The sequence below is a fragment of the Clytia hemisphaerica genome, unplaced genomic scaffold (genome assembly GCF_902728285.1).
Source record: "Clytia hemisphaerica strain Z4C2 unplaced genomic scaffold, Clytia hemisphaerica genome assembly, whole genome shotgun sequence".
Classification (NCBI taxonomy): domain Eukaryota; kingdom Metazoa; phylum Cnidaria; class Hydrozoa; order Leptothecata; family Clytiidae; genus Clytia; species Clytia hemisphaerica.
Window position 1 is genome coordinate 1,934,626 of NW_027104057.1, and position 16,646 is coordinate 1,951,271.

The 16,646-nt window shown below is 34.5% G+C and overlaps 2 protein-coding genes across 2 annotated transcripts in view; one reads left to right on the forward strand and one right to left on the reverse strand.

The window, feature by feature from the left end:
- LOC136812343 (probable ATP-dependent RNA helicase DDX23) overlaps nt 1-8,120 on the forward strand; it is a 32,452-nt gene extending 24,332 nt beyond the window's left edge. The window contains exons 18-29 of the mRNA XM_067068838.1: nt 229-273; nt 2,038-2,077; nt 2,807-3,006; nt 3,860-3,921; nt 4,190-4,221; nt 4,433-4,490; nt 4,932-5,001; nt 5,222-5,260; nt 5,549-5,676; nt 6,004-6,050; nt 6,946-7,067; nt 7,671-8,120. Of these exons, the coding sequence (XP_066924939.1) occupies nt 229-273; nt 2,038-2,077; nt 2,807-3,006; nt 3,860-3,921; nt 4,190-4,221; nt 4,433-4,490; nt 4,932-5,001; nt 5,222-5,260; nt 5,549-5,676; nt 6,004-6,050; nt 6,946-7,067; nt 7,671-7,772 (945 nt within the window). The 3' untranslated portion in view covers nt 7,773-8,120. The remainder of the gene's footprint in view (nt 1-228; nt 274-2,037; nt 2,078-2,806; nt 3,007-3,859; nt 3,922-4,189; nt 4,222-4,432; nt 4,491-4,931; nt 5,002-5,221; nt 5,261-5,548; nt 5,677-6,003; nt 6,051-6,945; nt 7,068-7,670) is intronic.
- An 869-nt stretch (nt 8,121-8,989) lies between these two features.
- Nucleotides 8,990-16,256, reverse strand: LOC136812344 (uncharacterized). The gene is made up of 2 exons (XM_067068839.1): nt 15,788-16,256; nt 8,990-11,098 (listed from the first exon to the last, which is right to left on the reverse strand). Exons 1-2 carry the CDS (start codon nt 15,984-15,986, stop codon nt 10,641-10,643), a joined length of 657 nt encoding a protein of 218 aa, XP_066924940.1. The 5' UTR covers nt 15,987-16,256; the 3' UTR covers nt 8,990-10,640.
- Between the last annotated feature and the right edge of the window lie 390 nt (nt 16,257-16,646).

Consider the following 16,646-nt stretch of genomic DNA (forward strand, 5'->3'; position numbering starts at 1 on the left):
AGCTAGGAAAGTTGTATAAAATGGCTCGCTGTAACTTAAGTCCTTGTTTAATTGCTTAAAGCAAGCTCTTGGTTAATGAATGCTTAAGTCTTTCGAAGCCCATGTACAATAAAGTTTTTTAATTACTTTTTTTAAATTGCGTGAGCTGATGAATTTTTCGCGAATCAACATTCTGAAATATTTAGGATTTAGAAATATTTCAAGGTTTTACATTTTCCCTTTGTTTAGCTCTCAAGGGAAGATCAAGGTTTTCAACTACGACTTGGTTGTGAGGTGAGATTGGTTGATATTGATATATTTAGTTTCCCTTTTTTTGGATTGAAAGTTGGCTTTGAGGTGGGTCAGTATTTTATTCGCACTGATCAATATTGTCTATAAATTAACCTGTGTTCGTTCGTCCGTTCGTCCGAATTTTTTGATTTTTGGTGCAAAGGTGCAAAATGAAAGTGGCCAAAATGTGACGGAGCCCGATTTTCGAAAAAATAAATTTTGGGGCAAATTTGGACCAAAAAACGGCTAAAAAACGGGTTTTTTGGACTTTGTGAAAAATTGGATCATTAATTTTTTTTGATTTTTTGCATGAAAGTAGGGTACCATCATAGGTAAAAGATGGGTTAAGCAGATTTTTGCAAAAAAATTTTGTTGGCTCAAAAAACGTATGTTTATCTATAAGAACCACTATTAATAAGCATACATCAATGTTCTTAGTCAAATTACTCAATTTTTTAATGAGGTAGATGTTTTTTTTTGCTCATGAGGACTTACTTTTGAAGAATATGTGTGTTTAGACAGGAAATTTTTGTTGCTTGGCGTGTTTTTTATAGAAAAACTGGCCAAATTCGTTATTTTTTTATAAGCACATTATCAATTACTTAGGTATTAGCTTTTCTCGAGATTGGCTCTTTCATTTTTTAAGATTTTTTGCACAAAGATGCATAACTATAAACCCTTGAATGTGACGGAGCCCGATTTTCGAAAAAAATGTTTTTGGGCAAATTTGGGCCAAAAAACGGTTAAAAAACGGATTTTTAGTTAAAAGATGGTCCAAGTAGATTTTTCTCAAAAAACGCATGTTTATCTATAAGAATCACTGTTAATAAGCATACATCAATGTTCTTAGTCAAATAACTCAATTTTTTTAATGAGATCGATGTTTTTTTTGCTCACAAAGTATTTAATATGAAAGAATATTTCAAGAGCATGAAATTTTGGTTTCTCAACGTTTTTTTTATAAGAAACAAACGACCAATTTTAATAGATCGTCACTATTTGTGTTCTAAATGATTGTTTAATGGTCACGTCACGTAGATATCAATTATAAATGTGTTAAATGCATAACCAGGTAGGTCCATAAAAGTATCACTTGTTTTTAATTTTAATTTTCAAACCTTTCAGTCGCGTGGTACCGCTGGGCCTTCCCCTGAGAACCCACTTTTGTCTGCCCCTGCTTGTTTCCGGAACTCTTGTAGCTATTGTTAAAAAACGAAGCTGGTGGATGTTGAACCCGCTTTTCCACTTTATCTCTACTTTATCTCTTGCTAAAGCAAGACGGCGCATTTAAAAATTCTTAATCATTTTTTCTCAAAAAAGTGCAAAGCATCTCGTACAAAATATAACAAGAAAGAAGTAGCTTTGAAAAATTTGAATTTTTTCTCTGGTACTTAAAGCTTCGATACTGAAAGGGTTAATTATTCAGCAAAAACTTTTCACTTCACTTCACTTCGTACCTAAGCCGTATCAACTTTTGCTAGCGAGAAGATATCATGACATAAAAATATTGCAGCATTTACGACATATTACTTGAATTTGAGGAGAAAATATTTTTCGTGAATAACTAGGAAACATCTCAAACGAAAAATCTGACACATATTGTCGTTTTTAACCTTTTGAAAGATCTAAAAATATAATTTGATACATATTACAATGTTCAATTTAATTCAACGTTTTCATGTTGAGAATTTTCAAAGACATCAACCAAAATTCGCGAAAATTGTAGATACGCCCAAAATTGGCTAGAAAATACGGTTTTTGTTTTAGATTGTGATTGCTACACCTGGTCGTCTCATCGATGTGTTAGGTGAGTTTCTTGTTGTTGACTCTTTTCTTTTTGATGGACTGACAAAATAACATAATCTATAAAACACCCCTGTGTCACAGACCCACTGCGACCCCAGCCCCACTGGAAAATTGGGCGAAACAAAACCATCCCCACTGGATTTTTTAACCTTGGAGCAATAAAATTTCTATCCCATTAGGATTTCAATAGGAATGTTTATCCCCACTGAGGAAAAAAGTTCCAGTGGAGCTGTGAGACAACCCCCAACTCAACATCCATACTCTCTTAGCGAACATTGTTTTCATCGTGTAGATTTGGTTCTAGTCATACACCAAAAATGAAAAAGAACAACAGTAAATAATTACTGGAGATGTCAGGAGATGTGAATGTTTGATCCTGGAAAGGCATCAATGCCCTATAGTTTTTTTCTACTAGGAAGTATAGTTTTTGAATGATTCATCTGCTTGATGAGTTTAAGATGGGTTTAGCTTAAAACCTTGTTTTTGGCGTTATTACCGAGTTTATGTATTTATATTTTTCTGCGACGGAGACGGTAAGCTTCTAATTTGTCTAGATCCTGACAGCTTTACCGTCCTTGATTTTGCTAGTCAGAGCTGCGGGTTTTTCCAAATCGCTTCAGTCACTTTACCGTCCTCAAAAGTGCAAATACATAAACTCGCTATTTACCCTTATTGACACAACTAAAACTTTGTCTAACCATCGGGCCTTTTTATGTTACGCTTCTCACAGAGAACAGATATTTAGTACTTTCACAATGCTCATACGTGGTTATGGACGAAGCTGACAGAATGATTGATATGGGTTTCGAACCGGACGTCCAACGAATCTTGGAGTTCCTCCCCGTCACTAATATCAAACCCGATACTGAAGATGCTGAAAACCCAGATTTCATCGCCTCCAATCTTAGTGCACAAGAAAAATACCGACAAGTAGGTTATTGATGCAGTAGAGTCTATTTAACTCGAACCTCTTAAACTCGAATCTCTTAAACTCGAACCTCTACAGCTCGAATATCTCGTTAACTCGAACAAGTTTGCTAGTCCCTTAATTTAACAATAGCGAGATTATGTATCTGGAATTCTCTACAGCTACGGCTAAAGCGACGAGGGAAATGGAAGTAGACAACGACATGTCGCCTTTGATGACGACCCGCATGGGCAGCCCCGCAACACCGCAGCCGTAGAATATCTCTGATACATAATCTCGCTAATGCCTTATGAACGGCATATAAATTTCCTCAAATTTGGAGGCTCCACACTGGATGGAATAGTTCTTCTAACGGTGAAAAGATTGTTTTTTTATGTTTTGACTCTCCTCAATCTAATCTTTAATCTAAGCTACATTCCCAGAATTTGAGTTCTCTGTCTCTGTATAATAGCGAGTTTATGTATTTGCACTTATGAGGACGGCGGGATGACTGAAATGATTAAAAAAAACCCCACAATTCTGACCTGCAAACTTGAGGTCGGTAAAAGTGTTGATTCACCGTCGTCCTCAATTAGTCAGGATGTAAACAAATTAGTAGCTTATCGTCTCCGTCGCAGAAAAACAGAGATACATAATCTCGCCAGTAGTGTAGTTAAGTAAATCGGTAAAATCACGACGACGAACGAAAATTTAACAGGCTAGTGAGTTTCAACCTATCAAATTTCGTATTCTCACTAGCCTATTACACTTTTCGTCCGCCGTCGTGATTATCCTGCTATGCTTAACCTCAGTAATGTCGCAAAGACAGGTACAAATAATTACCGGAGATATTCAAGTTCTTTTTTTTCTTTTCAGACTGTCATGTTTACAGCTACTATGCCTCCCATTGTTGAAAGGCTTGCAAGGACGTATTTACGGTATTTTTTTATGTTCTTAACTCGCCGCGATCCCTACCGCCCCGTTTTTTTACTTCACCCTGTAAAGGAAAAACATTGAGGACAGTACGGTTGAGTACGCGCATTTGAATTGAAATTATTTGAACACTTTAAGTTACTGAGTGTTGGTATTTGAATGGGTTAAACGAAAATTTGGATTTTGAGCTCAACTTATTATCTTTTACCATTTTTTTTTCGTATTTAATTGCTTTAACCAAACACTTTAGCAAATCCTTATTTTTTCTTTTAGACGCCCTGCTACTGTTTACATTGGATCTGTCGGTAAGGATCGTTTTTAGTGTTTTCAAAATATTAATTTCACCATTTCTTAACGTTTCTGTATATTTTTTTGAAAACAAAAGTATTACAATTTACCACTTCCCAAGTCATTGAATGTTTTTTCTTGATCCACTCCTTTGTTAAAGAATTCTCGAGCTGAAATATATCCTATCAAGACAGCCTCTCATAAATGAACTCTGCTTTCATACCAAAGGTCGCCCCGTGGAGCGTGTTGAACAACGAGCATATATGCTCACTGAATCTGCTAAGAAGTAAGTTTCTTTGGTTTGTAAATATTCTTGCACTTGGTTAGGTTTTATGTTGTAGAGTATCAATTTTAATGAGCCCCCCCCCCCACCCAGTTGTAACTCTGGTCACGATATCACGCAATTATTTGTATCCAATCACGATCACGAAATTCAACAAAAAAATGACTAATCACGCATCTGTTTGAAAATATCCAAATCACGTATCACGGCTCAAAAAACTTTCAAATCACGATCACGTTTTGCCCTCTCATCACGTAATCACGTTAAAAAAAATTTCATCACGTAACCGCGCTAAAAAAAGTCCCTATCACGTTATCACGCAAACCGCTTGGGGGAGGGGTTCTCTTCAATACAGAGCAGAGGGCCTCAATAATTTTGCATCGGTTGAAATACTGAGCACGTTCATAATTTGTTTGTAAAATTTTTCTCGTTCGATAACTTCAGGAAGAAACTATTGGAGGTTCTTGATAATGCTGATGATCCACCCATCCTGGTCTTTGTTAATCAAAAGAAGGTATGACTTCATTTATTTCTTCCATTTCCGTATCTTTTTAAGTTCTGGATTACAGAGCTAACTCTCACTTATTCGACAATGAAAGGGAAATCTCATTTGTTTAAATTATACAGAGTATTCATTCCTTTTCAGAAACTGAGAATTCGTTTGAACTAGCGAGCTTGTTCGGGCCCTGCAGCTGTTCATTGTATTAATAATTATAATTTCAATGTTTTTTCAGGGTGCTGATGTTTTGGCTAAGAGTTTGGAAAAACAAGGGGTTTGTATAATTGAACCTTCAATCAGTTTAATTTGTTTTAGATGGTGTCATTTTGGTATCACTTTTTCTTTTTGTATGAAATGAGTTTTACAGAATATCTCCCATACTGCTGATTTTTTACACGAAATCTTTCGATGAATATGAAAAATTGGTTGCTTATTTAAACATTTTAAGCTCCGTACAAATATGAAATCAGCGTCCCGCAAATCTCCCGCTAAAATAAATTCTTTTAAAATGGGAACCTTTCCGGTTTTTTGTGTTAGAATTATCACTTTCTTTTCAATTCAGTATCGTGCATGTACACTGCATGGCGGTAAAAGTCAAGAACAGAGAGAGTTTGCTCTTGCAAGTTTGAAAGACGGTTCTAAAGACATCCTGGTGGCCACAGATGTTGCTGGTCGTGGTATTGATATTAAGTAAGTGATTCTTTTCATGCTTTGAATTGTTTTGGGATTTCGTGTGGATAATATTTAAAGTCTGTCTAAATAGTATGTGGACACTTAAGTTTCTTTTCTCAGCACCAATTCATGCTATGTTAGAAAGTTATACACCGTTGGAAAGATATTTCCGAGGAGAATAATCTAAAGGATAAAAGATTCTTGAAAAATATAAAAATGAAGAAGCAGCCTTGTTTTTTTTTAAAGTTTTTTTAACTTCTCTAAGCTTCTCGTGGGTAAGAGTCCTTGAAAACAGATTTGAAATCAACATCTACTCAATCATGTGTTCTCTTCTTCTCTTTTCAGGGATGTATCTCTGGTTATCAATTATGACATGGCCAAATCTATCGATTGTAATACATTATTATTTTATTGTTTTAAATATGTACTTTTAAAAGCTACCGGAATTTCATGCTATATAATAGATATTTGCGACGATATAGGTGGTATAAGTTAAGAAAATGGAATACCGGTAGAGTTTCATTTGAAATTATTTATTTTGCTAGCACCTCATTTTATTTTAAAACATTTCTGTGCTTAAATATTGGTATCAAGCTTCGGGCATGTTAGATTTCGCAATAAGAGAGAAAAAGTCTATTTATATACATATCAATGCGACCCGCGCCAAGTCCATAAATTTTCACTCAAATGGTCAATAGCATCTAATTTTATCAAAACATTTTTCAGCACTTACATATTGCCATCAAGCAAGGTTTCTTCGGGCATATTAGATTTCGCAATAAGAAAAAGTCTATTTACATACATATCAATGCGACCCGCGCCAGGCCCATAAATTTTCACCCAAATGGTTCATTTGACAAGTTGAATAAACATACTTATGGTCTTTCAGATATACTTTCAGCTTAGTCCTCGTACAGGATAGTATAACAGCATGGTCTAATCCACTTTGATTTATAGTTCCTAATTTCGATGATTCTGAACATTTTCAGTTGAAATAAGATTTAAAAAGCCTTTTGGAAAGAACTTTTTTATAACACTGTTGAAAAAGTTAGACATGGTGGATGTGAACCGTTGAATAAATATAACCAAAATTGCACTTTTCTCCAAATTCTTTAAATGAGAAATGATGATAAAATACTGAGCTATTTATGGTAATTTTTTATAATTTTTAATCAGACTCTGAATCAGTTCTCTTTTAGCAAAAACTAATAAAAAGCTTAGCCCGATGGGTTTTTCATCCTTCTAAAACATTTTTATGTCATACTATTTTTTCATTTTTTATCTCAGCATACACACATCGTATTGGTCGAACTGGTCGTGCTGGTAAGAGTGGTGTTGCTGTCTCTTTCTTAACGCAAGCTGATTCCGAAGTCTTCTACGATCTCAAACAAATGTTGATCGATAGTGCGGTAAGTGTTCTCATGTTGAACCCCCCTCATCTCAATGCGGTTAATAGTGGTCAGTATACATTTTGCCGTTTCCCAAAATTTAATTTTCAATAATTTTAATAGAATGTGCTCTTCAATAAAAATCCGTTCACGCGTTTGAATTTGCTCAGCAAATTTTAGCGGTTTTCTAAGATTTTTTAAACGGAAACAAAATGATTTTTCTCTCCACTCCTTGGAGACCTATTTGCAGCACGGCGTGTTATTGCTCTCAAAGCTGGAGAGGCTATGATCCGAGCTCGTCAAATGTTTAATAAGAAATTTCGAGATTTCTGATTTTCCAAAGACGTCAGTTTCCATGGCAACGGGTGGTCACACCCGGCCTCACCTCTCAAATTTTGATCTTCATTCAAGGAACAATTATCAATCATAAAATCTCTTTGCGCAGGCTTCTGCACACGGGAAGACATGGTGGCCTCTACTATTTCTGGTGGGGACTTCAGAGTCCCTCCTGTACTGTTTTCTATAATAAATAGTAGTATAAAATAGTAGTAGTTTTTTGGTCGAAAAGTTTAAATATTTATCAGATTTGAGTAATGACATTTTCGTTCTTACTTTCTTTCATAGTTGAGCACGTGTCCGAACGAATTAATGAACCATCCTGAAGCTCAACATAAGCCAGGTACTGTCCTCACCAAGAAACGTCGTGAAGAAGTCATTCATGTGTGAAGCCATATCAAAGAATCGTTATTGAAGACTTTCATTGACATACTTGACTTACGAATCATCTATGTGAACTCAGAAATCAATATGTACAGTATGCTACAATGGCACTATTCGAATAATATTAAAACTTACAGAATAATGAATCACAGATATCTGGTTGCAGGCATATGTGCTGAAGTCACGCAATAGTACAAACAATTTTAAAGATTTTTTATCAAAGAAAGTTTTATGATAACCAAAAATGAAGAACTAACTACTGACCAGCTACTTATCCTTCAAAAGACTTTAATCATTGTGGAAGAGGAAGGTTTTTGTAAGAAAATATACAGTACAGAAAGAACAAAATATTCAATTCGTTCACTTCTTAAAAGCTACCACATGCCACTTTTCATATCAAAGGTGATAAGAGGTTTCAAAAAAGGTTTCAAAAAAGGTAAGTTTTTACTGCACTGACTACTTTTGGAACTTTTTTTTTCTGTTTTCAGCTAATAATCAGAAAGATATCAATAACCTCCTTAATTCGATCATAAAGGGATGGAGAATTTTAGTCGTGTTAGAGAAAGATTAGAATCGCACGGAGTATTCTTTAATATTTTTTCAGCTAAAGGGAGGGATCGAATTACAGAGAGATTCAAATTACAGAAGGATCACTGTACATAAGTAGGTGGGGCATTTGATTCAAAACCACCGTACGTGCGGCCCAAAATTAGGAAATCGGAACCTTACTGTGCAGAGAAAATCTGGGCGAAAAATTGACCCTCACTGTGTATTTTCTTGAAATAGTTTACCTATTTTAGGCAAAATATGTACACCCTTAGAGTTTTCTCATTGTTGATCATTTCGACCCGCACTTTGGGATGCTTGGAAAAGGGACCCTTAAGGGCCACACGTATGGTAGATTGTTGAAGGCACAGAGGGTAAATATGCTAAAATCACTTGAACAAGAAACCTTGTAGGAATATGGTGCATTTGAAATATAGGGCACTTTTTTCTGCAATATGCTTTAAAGTTTTTTTGTGGAGAAAAATGGCATAACTGAATAGCCGTGGATTCCTCTCTCATAGTAGATACGAAAAATCTAGCTTTTTGAAAATAATTTTGAAAACACTGCTTGGAAGTTATTTTTGTGTTAAGCATGTTTGACTTTGATTCAGTAATACTTGTTGTTCTAGAGTCACTTTTGAATGGTTCTATTAGCAAGAAAATCATTATGAAAGACATAAGTTTAATAATTAAATCTAAAATTGTTCTACTAGTACTCTGCTTTTGAAACTAAAAAGTGTATTTACAATACAAAAAAATAAAGATGATTAGAGAAATTAACCTCAATATAATTACTGTAGTAAAAAAAACTCCTTCAATTTTTAATCCGACTTCTGAAAACGAAGTCATATCTATCAGATATATAAGTTGTAATAAATTATTTGACAAAAAAATATTATTTTTATACTTCGACAATCCTTTATAATGCTCATTCCCAGACCAAATCAAATTCATTCGTAACTCTGAATCAGATCGTCATTGTAACACAAAAAGTAAGAATGAAAAATGTCAAACTCTTTATTTAAAAGGTTCTGGTATTTTCACCGAAACGAACCCAACAAATACCACCCAAACCTCTTCTCACTGTGACGTCAATGAAAATGTTGATATTTGTATACGAGGAAAAAAAGATTCATGCCCTTCAAATCGTTAGTAAAATAAACTTTTGTATGAATGCGAAGTAGTGGCTTCCGGTCAATATCACTTCGTAAGGTCAATAAGAAACTTTGGATGCTTATTTTTTAGGTATGTAAGTACCCTTACTTCAAAGATTTCTATGTTATTTCCTACATTTCGGATTTCAATGGCGTTTCAATGGAGTCATAATTTACTACTCTTAGGTGCCAAATAAACGGGGGGGGGTTGGAAAATTTTCGAAATTTTAATAAACGGGGGGACCTAATTACCGGTGGGGTTGGAGATTGAAAAAAAAAATAACTGAAAATATTAACGGGTGGTCCTAATAAGGTCCGTTGGGGGGGGGGGGGTGGAAATTTTTATTTATTTTTAATTAACAAGTGGGGGAGGGGCGTTTATTTGGCACCTAAGAGTAAGCGTCCCGCACGTAAAATTCGGTCAATCGATTTCTTTGTCAAATTTATGATGTAAATTTAGGAACTAACGTATTTGATTTGAATGATATAATTAAAAGGCTCATCTTTCAAAATATACTTCTTGAAAAGATGAAATCCAACAATGGTCGTTAAACAAAATGCTTGGAAAAGAAGTTGTTAAATTTCTGTCAAGGGGTAAAATTAAAGAGGTTAAAGGGGATTTTGGGGAGGGGGGTTTCAATATATCATTTTAATATAAATTTTTACTCAAAAAGTTTTTTTGAATAAAGAATCTGGCCTCTTTCCAAGAGGGCGTCTAGAAGGAAAATAAACATCGTCATCAAGTAATTGTTTTTAAGTTGTCCACAAACTATTCTAAATCTATATGAATCTTTACAATCCAATTCTTCTGTGAATTGCTGGTTCCAATCGGTCAAAAGCTAACATCATGGTGTATTTTTTTTGAACAAAACTCGTCCATTTTCGCCGCAAGAACGTATGATTTCTGGAAAGGATTGTATCTTTGCTTTCCTTTGTTGCACTATTTATAATATCTGTATTCACCGAATACTTCCGGTGTTTAAGATGCATTTAGCATGGAGGCGTGTTAAAAAGATTGAATAATAAGTGAGCCTGGCAGAAGGCTGTAATTCTTTCTCTTTACGCGTTGAGGCATCCATCATTTCTGGGTGTTATATGGCTTTCTCCTACCATCTTCATTTTGCGGCGTTCGGCATTTTATCACCCCGTTCTAATACAATACGTCACCAGGACTTCACTGTACTTTCCTTAGTTTGTTCTGTAAATTGTGCAAACGATGACTGAACCGTTTCGCCTGTTGACTTATACTTATGGCTGAATTCTCGATAGATTGTGCTTTATCCACTTCATCCTCTTCGTCTGTGTTAGAAACCTCGTTTTCAACCTGTTTACATTTGCACGTTTTGATAACGTTTATTCGATACACGTGTAAAAGTTCATCATCATGGCAATATATCTCTACTTTTCGGCGGACAACTCGATCTGCAACGCACTCGTATGATTTACTGTTCTTTTTTAAATATTCTTTGAATCTCATCAAAGGGTGTTTCTTATCGAATTTTCCCTCAGGTAGACACACTCCTTCGCACCATGCGATGGGGTATGGTCGAAGGCTGGTACAATTTCGTTCACTGTCACCGATAAATCTTCGAATGACCCTTCGTCTGCAGCCTCCATACTCTTTTTGGGCTTCTGTAAAAGAAAAACAAAGATTTATTAATTATCACTTTATTTTATATATCACTTTTTTTCTACTTGAGACTTTAATTGTATTTTATCTGGAAAAATCGAAAATTTATCCAACCGAAATAAATCTTGCTGATTCCTTAAATTAAATTAAAACATGAAAGTGAAAACGAAATTATATCTAAATTTGTATGTTTCGCAAACTTAACTGTAGGCAAATGCTAATGTAAAGTGTACGTGTAGAAGACTTTGGAATGTTGGACATTAATCCCACCGGATAGGTTTTATTCCGGACACTCCCGAAATAATTTTAAAACTTTAGCAACAAAACAAACATGTTCTGACATGCATTTGTTTTGCACGTAAAAAAGCACTATAGACACCAGCTTATTGAAAAAACCGAGAGGTAGACAGGAATTTTAATGACTTTATAAATATATTGAGTTACGCCACAAAACATTCCATTAACTAATTGAGGTCATTTACACTAATTTCTGAGGAACTAAAATCTTGTACTTTATGTGTAGTAACTTGTAGTGACCAAGTAAAAACTGAAGAAAAATTCTCTAAAAGGTTAGGTTAATCCTTGTAGTACACAATCCTTTAAAGTTATAATGCTTGCCACTTCAAAAATGTATGTATTCCCGGGAGAGGGCACCTTGGCAGCCTTGCCACCCTAGGGTACATCTTTTAAAGTGTTATAAAACCATTTGCACCCACCCTTCACATGGCAAACATATAACCCCCGGATGTATTCAAATTCGAATTAGAACCTTTTTTCCGGCTAATTTCTTCCGGTCGGAAATTCGGCGACTTTCTCTCAAACTTTTCCTTCCAGAAAAATTTTAATGGCTTGTACATATTCATACAATCTATTCGAAATATGATGCGTCAATTCAAATCTGTTTTTTCCTGTCGCTCGTTATCGTCGCTATGTATCCAAACCTTTTTTCTCACTACTTTCTTACTTTTTCATGCTGGTTTCTTTATTCATATCAAAATTCGATTAAGTACTTTATTAGAATAAAATTTATCTCACAGTAGATTCTCCGTAAATCGAACTTTTTCAACTGAAATGCTCGAGTTATAGAAACACCATTGTTATCATGACTTTTTAACAAGACTATCACTATTCCAGATTCTTTCATCCTAATTACGATCTTTCACATGTGGTCAACTTCCTGAACATCACGCACCGCTTATCGCCTCTTAGGCTCCACTAGCTTTCTCATGTTAAACAATGCCGCTAATGGCCACTTCCTTCCGTCACAATTTGATATTACACTCATTTACAACCCACGTTTGCTCTCCGTAGATAGATTAGAAATGATGACATTTTCAACCCTTGAGCAATTTGTTCTTATATTTTACTCTTTTTGCATTTACTCCCCCGTTGAAATGTGGCCATTTAGTTCGAAACCGGCGATCTTTTTGCACTCAATATAAAAAATAACCTAAGGAAAATGTCCAACGATTTATGAAACGACTGGATTGTTTTCAAATGTTAAATTTGTTAAGATAGTCAAAAGAAAACAAAATTAGGGGGTTATTTTCAGGCTTTTTTGATCTCTTATTCAGTATACAGTTTGTTGCATTACAGCGGATTTCTGCTAGATTTTAAACTTGACACCTTTTATTAAGACACCCCATTTCGCTGCCTGTTCACGGTCCGTGAACCCCACTCTTTTCACAATATCGAATTCGACCCTTTTTTCTTTGTAAAATGACCCGCTCAAATATTTATCCTAAAATAAGGTCAACGGAATGGGAATAGTGTTTTAACGGCAAAAAGTCGTTATTGCAACATTGTAGTCAATAGTTGACAAATGAGTTCTTGAGTTTAAGTGTCCATTCAATAGAACATGATCCTTATTTAATAGAGAAAAACCACAGAATCTGAAAACTGTTTCAAGCCTTTTGTTCTATAGGATATGGACTTTATTGTCTTGATCACAATCCAAACAAATGTAAATACATTGAAAAGATACCGGGTGCTTCTTGTAAACAAAATCCCTAGAAATTGCAATGACTGACCCCGTCACTACAACTACTAAAGTCAAGGGAAAGAGAGAGAAATTTTGTGGGTTAACAGTTTATTTTTTGAAAGACAATATATTTGAACTCTGTATTTTCCATATGTAGAATTAAGTGTGAACTTCCTTTTCAACCTACTTCATTTTTATTGCTAAAAATTTTTGACACACAAAAACTGAAGGAGATTCTTAACATTAAAGGTAACTTGATTCCTTTTTGAACTGATGAGAACTTGACCCTTCATGATGGTTAAAAGACAGTGTTCAATTCACGACGTCCCTTATTCTCTGTTGTTTCAAGCTTTTTTCACATCTTCAGAAAATTGGTGCAAGGTCCAAGCATCATTGATATACAGTATCTACTTTCTGTAAAAAACTTTCAGTTGGAAGAATCCATCATATTCATGACGTAATGTTAATGTCTTAAACGGAAGCATCCAAAAAAGACCAGTGTTTGCCACTAATTTTGAATTTGAACAATAAAACTAGTGGCAAACACGAGGTCAATTTTTGGTGCTTCTGTATAAAACATTACGTCATGAATATCATGAATCGAAGAGAGAATCTGAGAGTTATGTTGCGTGATTCTCTTCCTCAGAGTAGAATGTTGTTGCGATTTTTACCACACATTAGGTCAATGTCTTTGGAATATCCCCTCAAAGGTCAATCAATGATCTATCACAATTAAGTATAAGATAAATCTTTAGGTACATTCAACGACCCTTCAAAACATAGATTTCAAAAGTCACTCCAAGTGAGGAGGCACATTTTTACAGGATTAGAATTACGAGACTATTTCGCCACAGGAACGATTTTTTGACCCCCTACAATTGATGAATATTGTTTTTCTTATATGTTGTGAAGGTGCAAGTTTGTTGCTACATCTTGTCATGTCCCCTGTTTGTTGAAAGCTGTTTGAGTGTTTTTACCCTGTTGTTTTTCTTATTGTTTTGAGAAGGGTAATATAACTTTTTGGATTGACACTTATTTTTCATTCATTTAGATGCTTCAATGGTGATGACTGTTACACTCCCATGTTTGCTTTTTCATTGTCATTTCTCTTTCATTGGGCCCACCTTTTACCTATCCTTAGTCTATGTAATTCGTGCATCTTTTTCACCCATGCATTCGCAATTTCGCTGCCATCGAAGTAAAAGCACCAATTTCAAAATTAGTGCCTGAAAAACTTTAAGACATTAAATACTTTTGTTAACTTAAAAATTTGAGATTGACCCATTTCGTGTAGTGCAAGTGAAAGGGAAAATCTCAAAATTAGCAAAGTAAAAAATGTCTTCGTCTTCCCAGTCACGCTTACTTTACACCTTTTGCCTTGATGGCAACAAGGAGACTATTTGGAATCTTCAACATTTTTTTGACATTTTCTTTGTTTTCCTATACTTCATTCATCACTTAGAGAATATGAGATCATTTCAAAAGGGTCGAGTTAAAGGCCACTTCACTGCATGATACATAAATTGGTAATCGTTTTCCTTAAGTGTTGTTTATTTGTTATTGTTTACTGTTTCCAAGTTAGCCTCTAGAACTTATTATAGTTTACTACAGTCTAAATATTGGAAAACTGAACTCCTCCCATTATAACTTTTACCTTCTACAATGTGTTTCGCAGATTTCTCCCTAGACGCTTGACAGAAACGACCGTTTTACAGGAACTACAGTTGACTTTTTTTCTTTAATTCGATATGCAAGGGACCAAGAATTATCTTCGAATTAGAGAAAGATTCGGATAACGAAGAGTATTTTGTATGACTGACTTACCAGTTGAGGGAACCAATGTTTTTTATTTTGAATAATAGAGGCTTGGATTAAAGTTATATTAAATTTTTGAGTGCGAGTTTCAAGGAGAATTCTCGTGTGTGATTTCCAACTCTTTACGTCATTTCATTTCATGCATCTTCAAAGTTTGAAGAAAGATTTACAAAATACAAATAACTTTAAGAAATCCAAACAAAGATTACTTCACAAGAAGCTTTTTAGTTTTTTTTCAAGCTTTGCATCAAGAGTGAAAGTGATTATTTTTGGAGCCAGCAAACAGCAAACAGATAATTGATATTAAGTCTCTTTGGAGGTAAAGTTATGAGAATTTTTGATGGTCATATAATTTCTTTTTTTGGCATTAGTCGTCATTTTGAGGTAATTAGCCCAGTCTCCAGAGCTTGTTACGAATCTCATTTAACTTGGTCTACTTTCTACACATTAGAACTATCTGTCATGTCTATTTCATATCCAACACTATAAGGCCTAGGTAAATTCAACACATTTTTTTTATCTGAAGATCTCACCTATTGGTATTACGCCTTTCAGTCAGAAAGACGTTTGCTTAATTCTTAAAGTCCAATAGTAATCTTGCAATTATGTCAACGCTGCGTTGTTTGACCCACCCTGTAGAATTTATGTGAGACCTAGAGTCCACGTTTATTAAAAACCTGTAACTGTAAGGATGATTTGGTCTTTTTTCCGTATAACTGTGATGGGAGTTAAAATATCACAGAGTTCTTCTTCAGATAAAATCTATAGTCAATAATTGAATGTGTCTACACAAAGGCAAAATCACAAGACTATATTTATAATAGAATATTTCTTGATAATTTTGTACTCCTTTTTTTATGAACACGCTGTAGACCATCAATTAAAATTCACTTACTTGGTATTTTTTTTGTAACCACCTTTCTGAATCCTCCATAACTCATTCGCCCTGCTCTCATCAATGATTTTGAATCAACGTCAACTGCCTGCGGAGGCGGTCGTCGCGTCGTCGTAAAAGTTGTCAAAGTACTTCCAACATAATTTACAAGTCCACATAAACATATACAAGCTATTATAACCTTCTTCGAGTTATCCATCTTTTAAAAATTTAGTTTATGTCAATATTTGATTATTTGGTACAATAAAGGGTTATCACCAAAACTTCACCCAGGGTGCTGTAAAACCAACCACAATTCTTATTGAACAACACAAAAAACGTGTCCTTATTATATTTTTTTTCTCCTTTCAATCGTTTTTCTTTAATGTCAATGATGTGATGTTTTTTCTTTCCCTTTTTACTCTCAACTGGTCATTGGATGAAAGATGATGTTTTTGTGATCTCCAACTTTTCTGTGTGTGTGTTTAGTCTAAAAAAGAAATCAAAATTGAAATCATAACATGAAAAACATTAAAAAATAGATCGTCAACCAACTGAAATCTCTTCGTTGAACTTTAAGTTGTATTTTATCATAACATGACCTTCCATACTTTCTCTTACGTATCTATTGAGTTTACGTTCAATGCAATAAAAACATTCCCTTCAATAGCCTCAATTCCATGAATGTTGAATTTTTGATTCGAATCTTTTGAACAATGTGATGTTTAAGTCTTCTTTAGGTATGACTGCAGGTGTAACATTAATAAACACAGTTTATGAGAGATGTTATGCATTAGTAAATTTTAAATTAGTATTGAAGCACTTTCTAAAAAGCTTCAAGCAAAAAAAGGTGAAAACGTTCCTTTTTTCAAAATATTTT

What these genes read in the sequence shown, in the direction of transcription:
- LOC136812344 (XM_067068839.1), bottom strand. Translation starts at nt 15,986, where the DNA reads ATGGATAACTCGAAGAAGGTTATAATAGCTTGTATATGTTTATGTGGA. An exon ending in GGTTACAAAAAAAATACCAA is followed by an intron (nt 11,099 to 15,787) that starts GTAAGTGAATTT and finishes TTTCTTTTACAG; the next exon opens with AAGCCCAAAAAGAGTATGGA.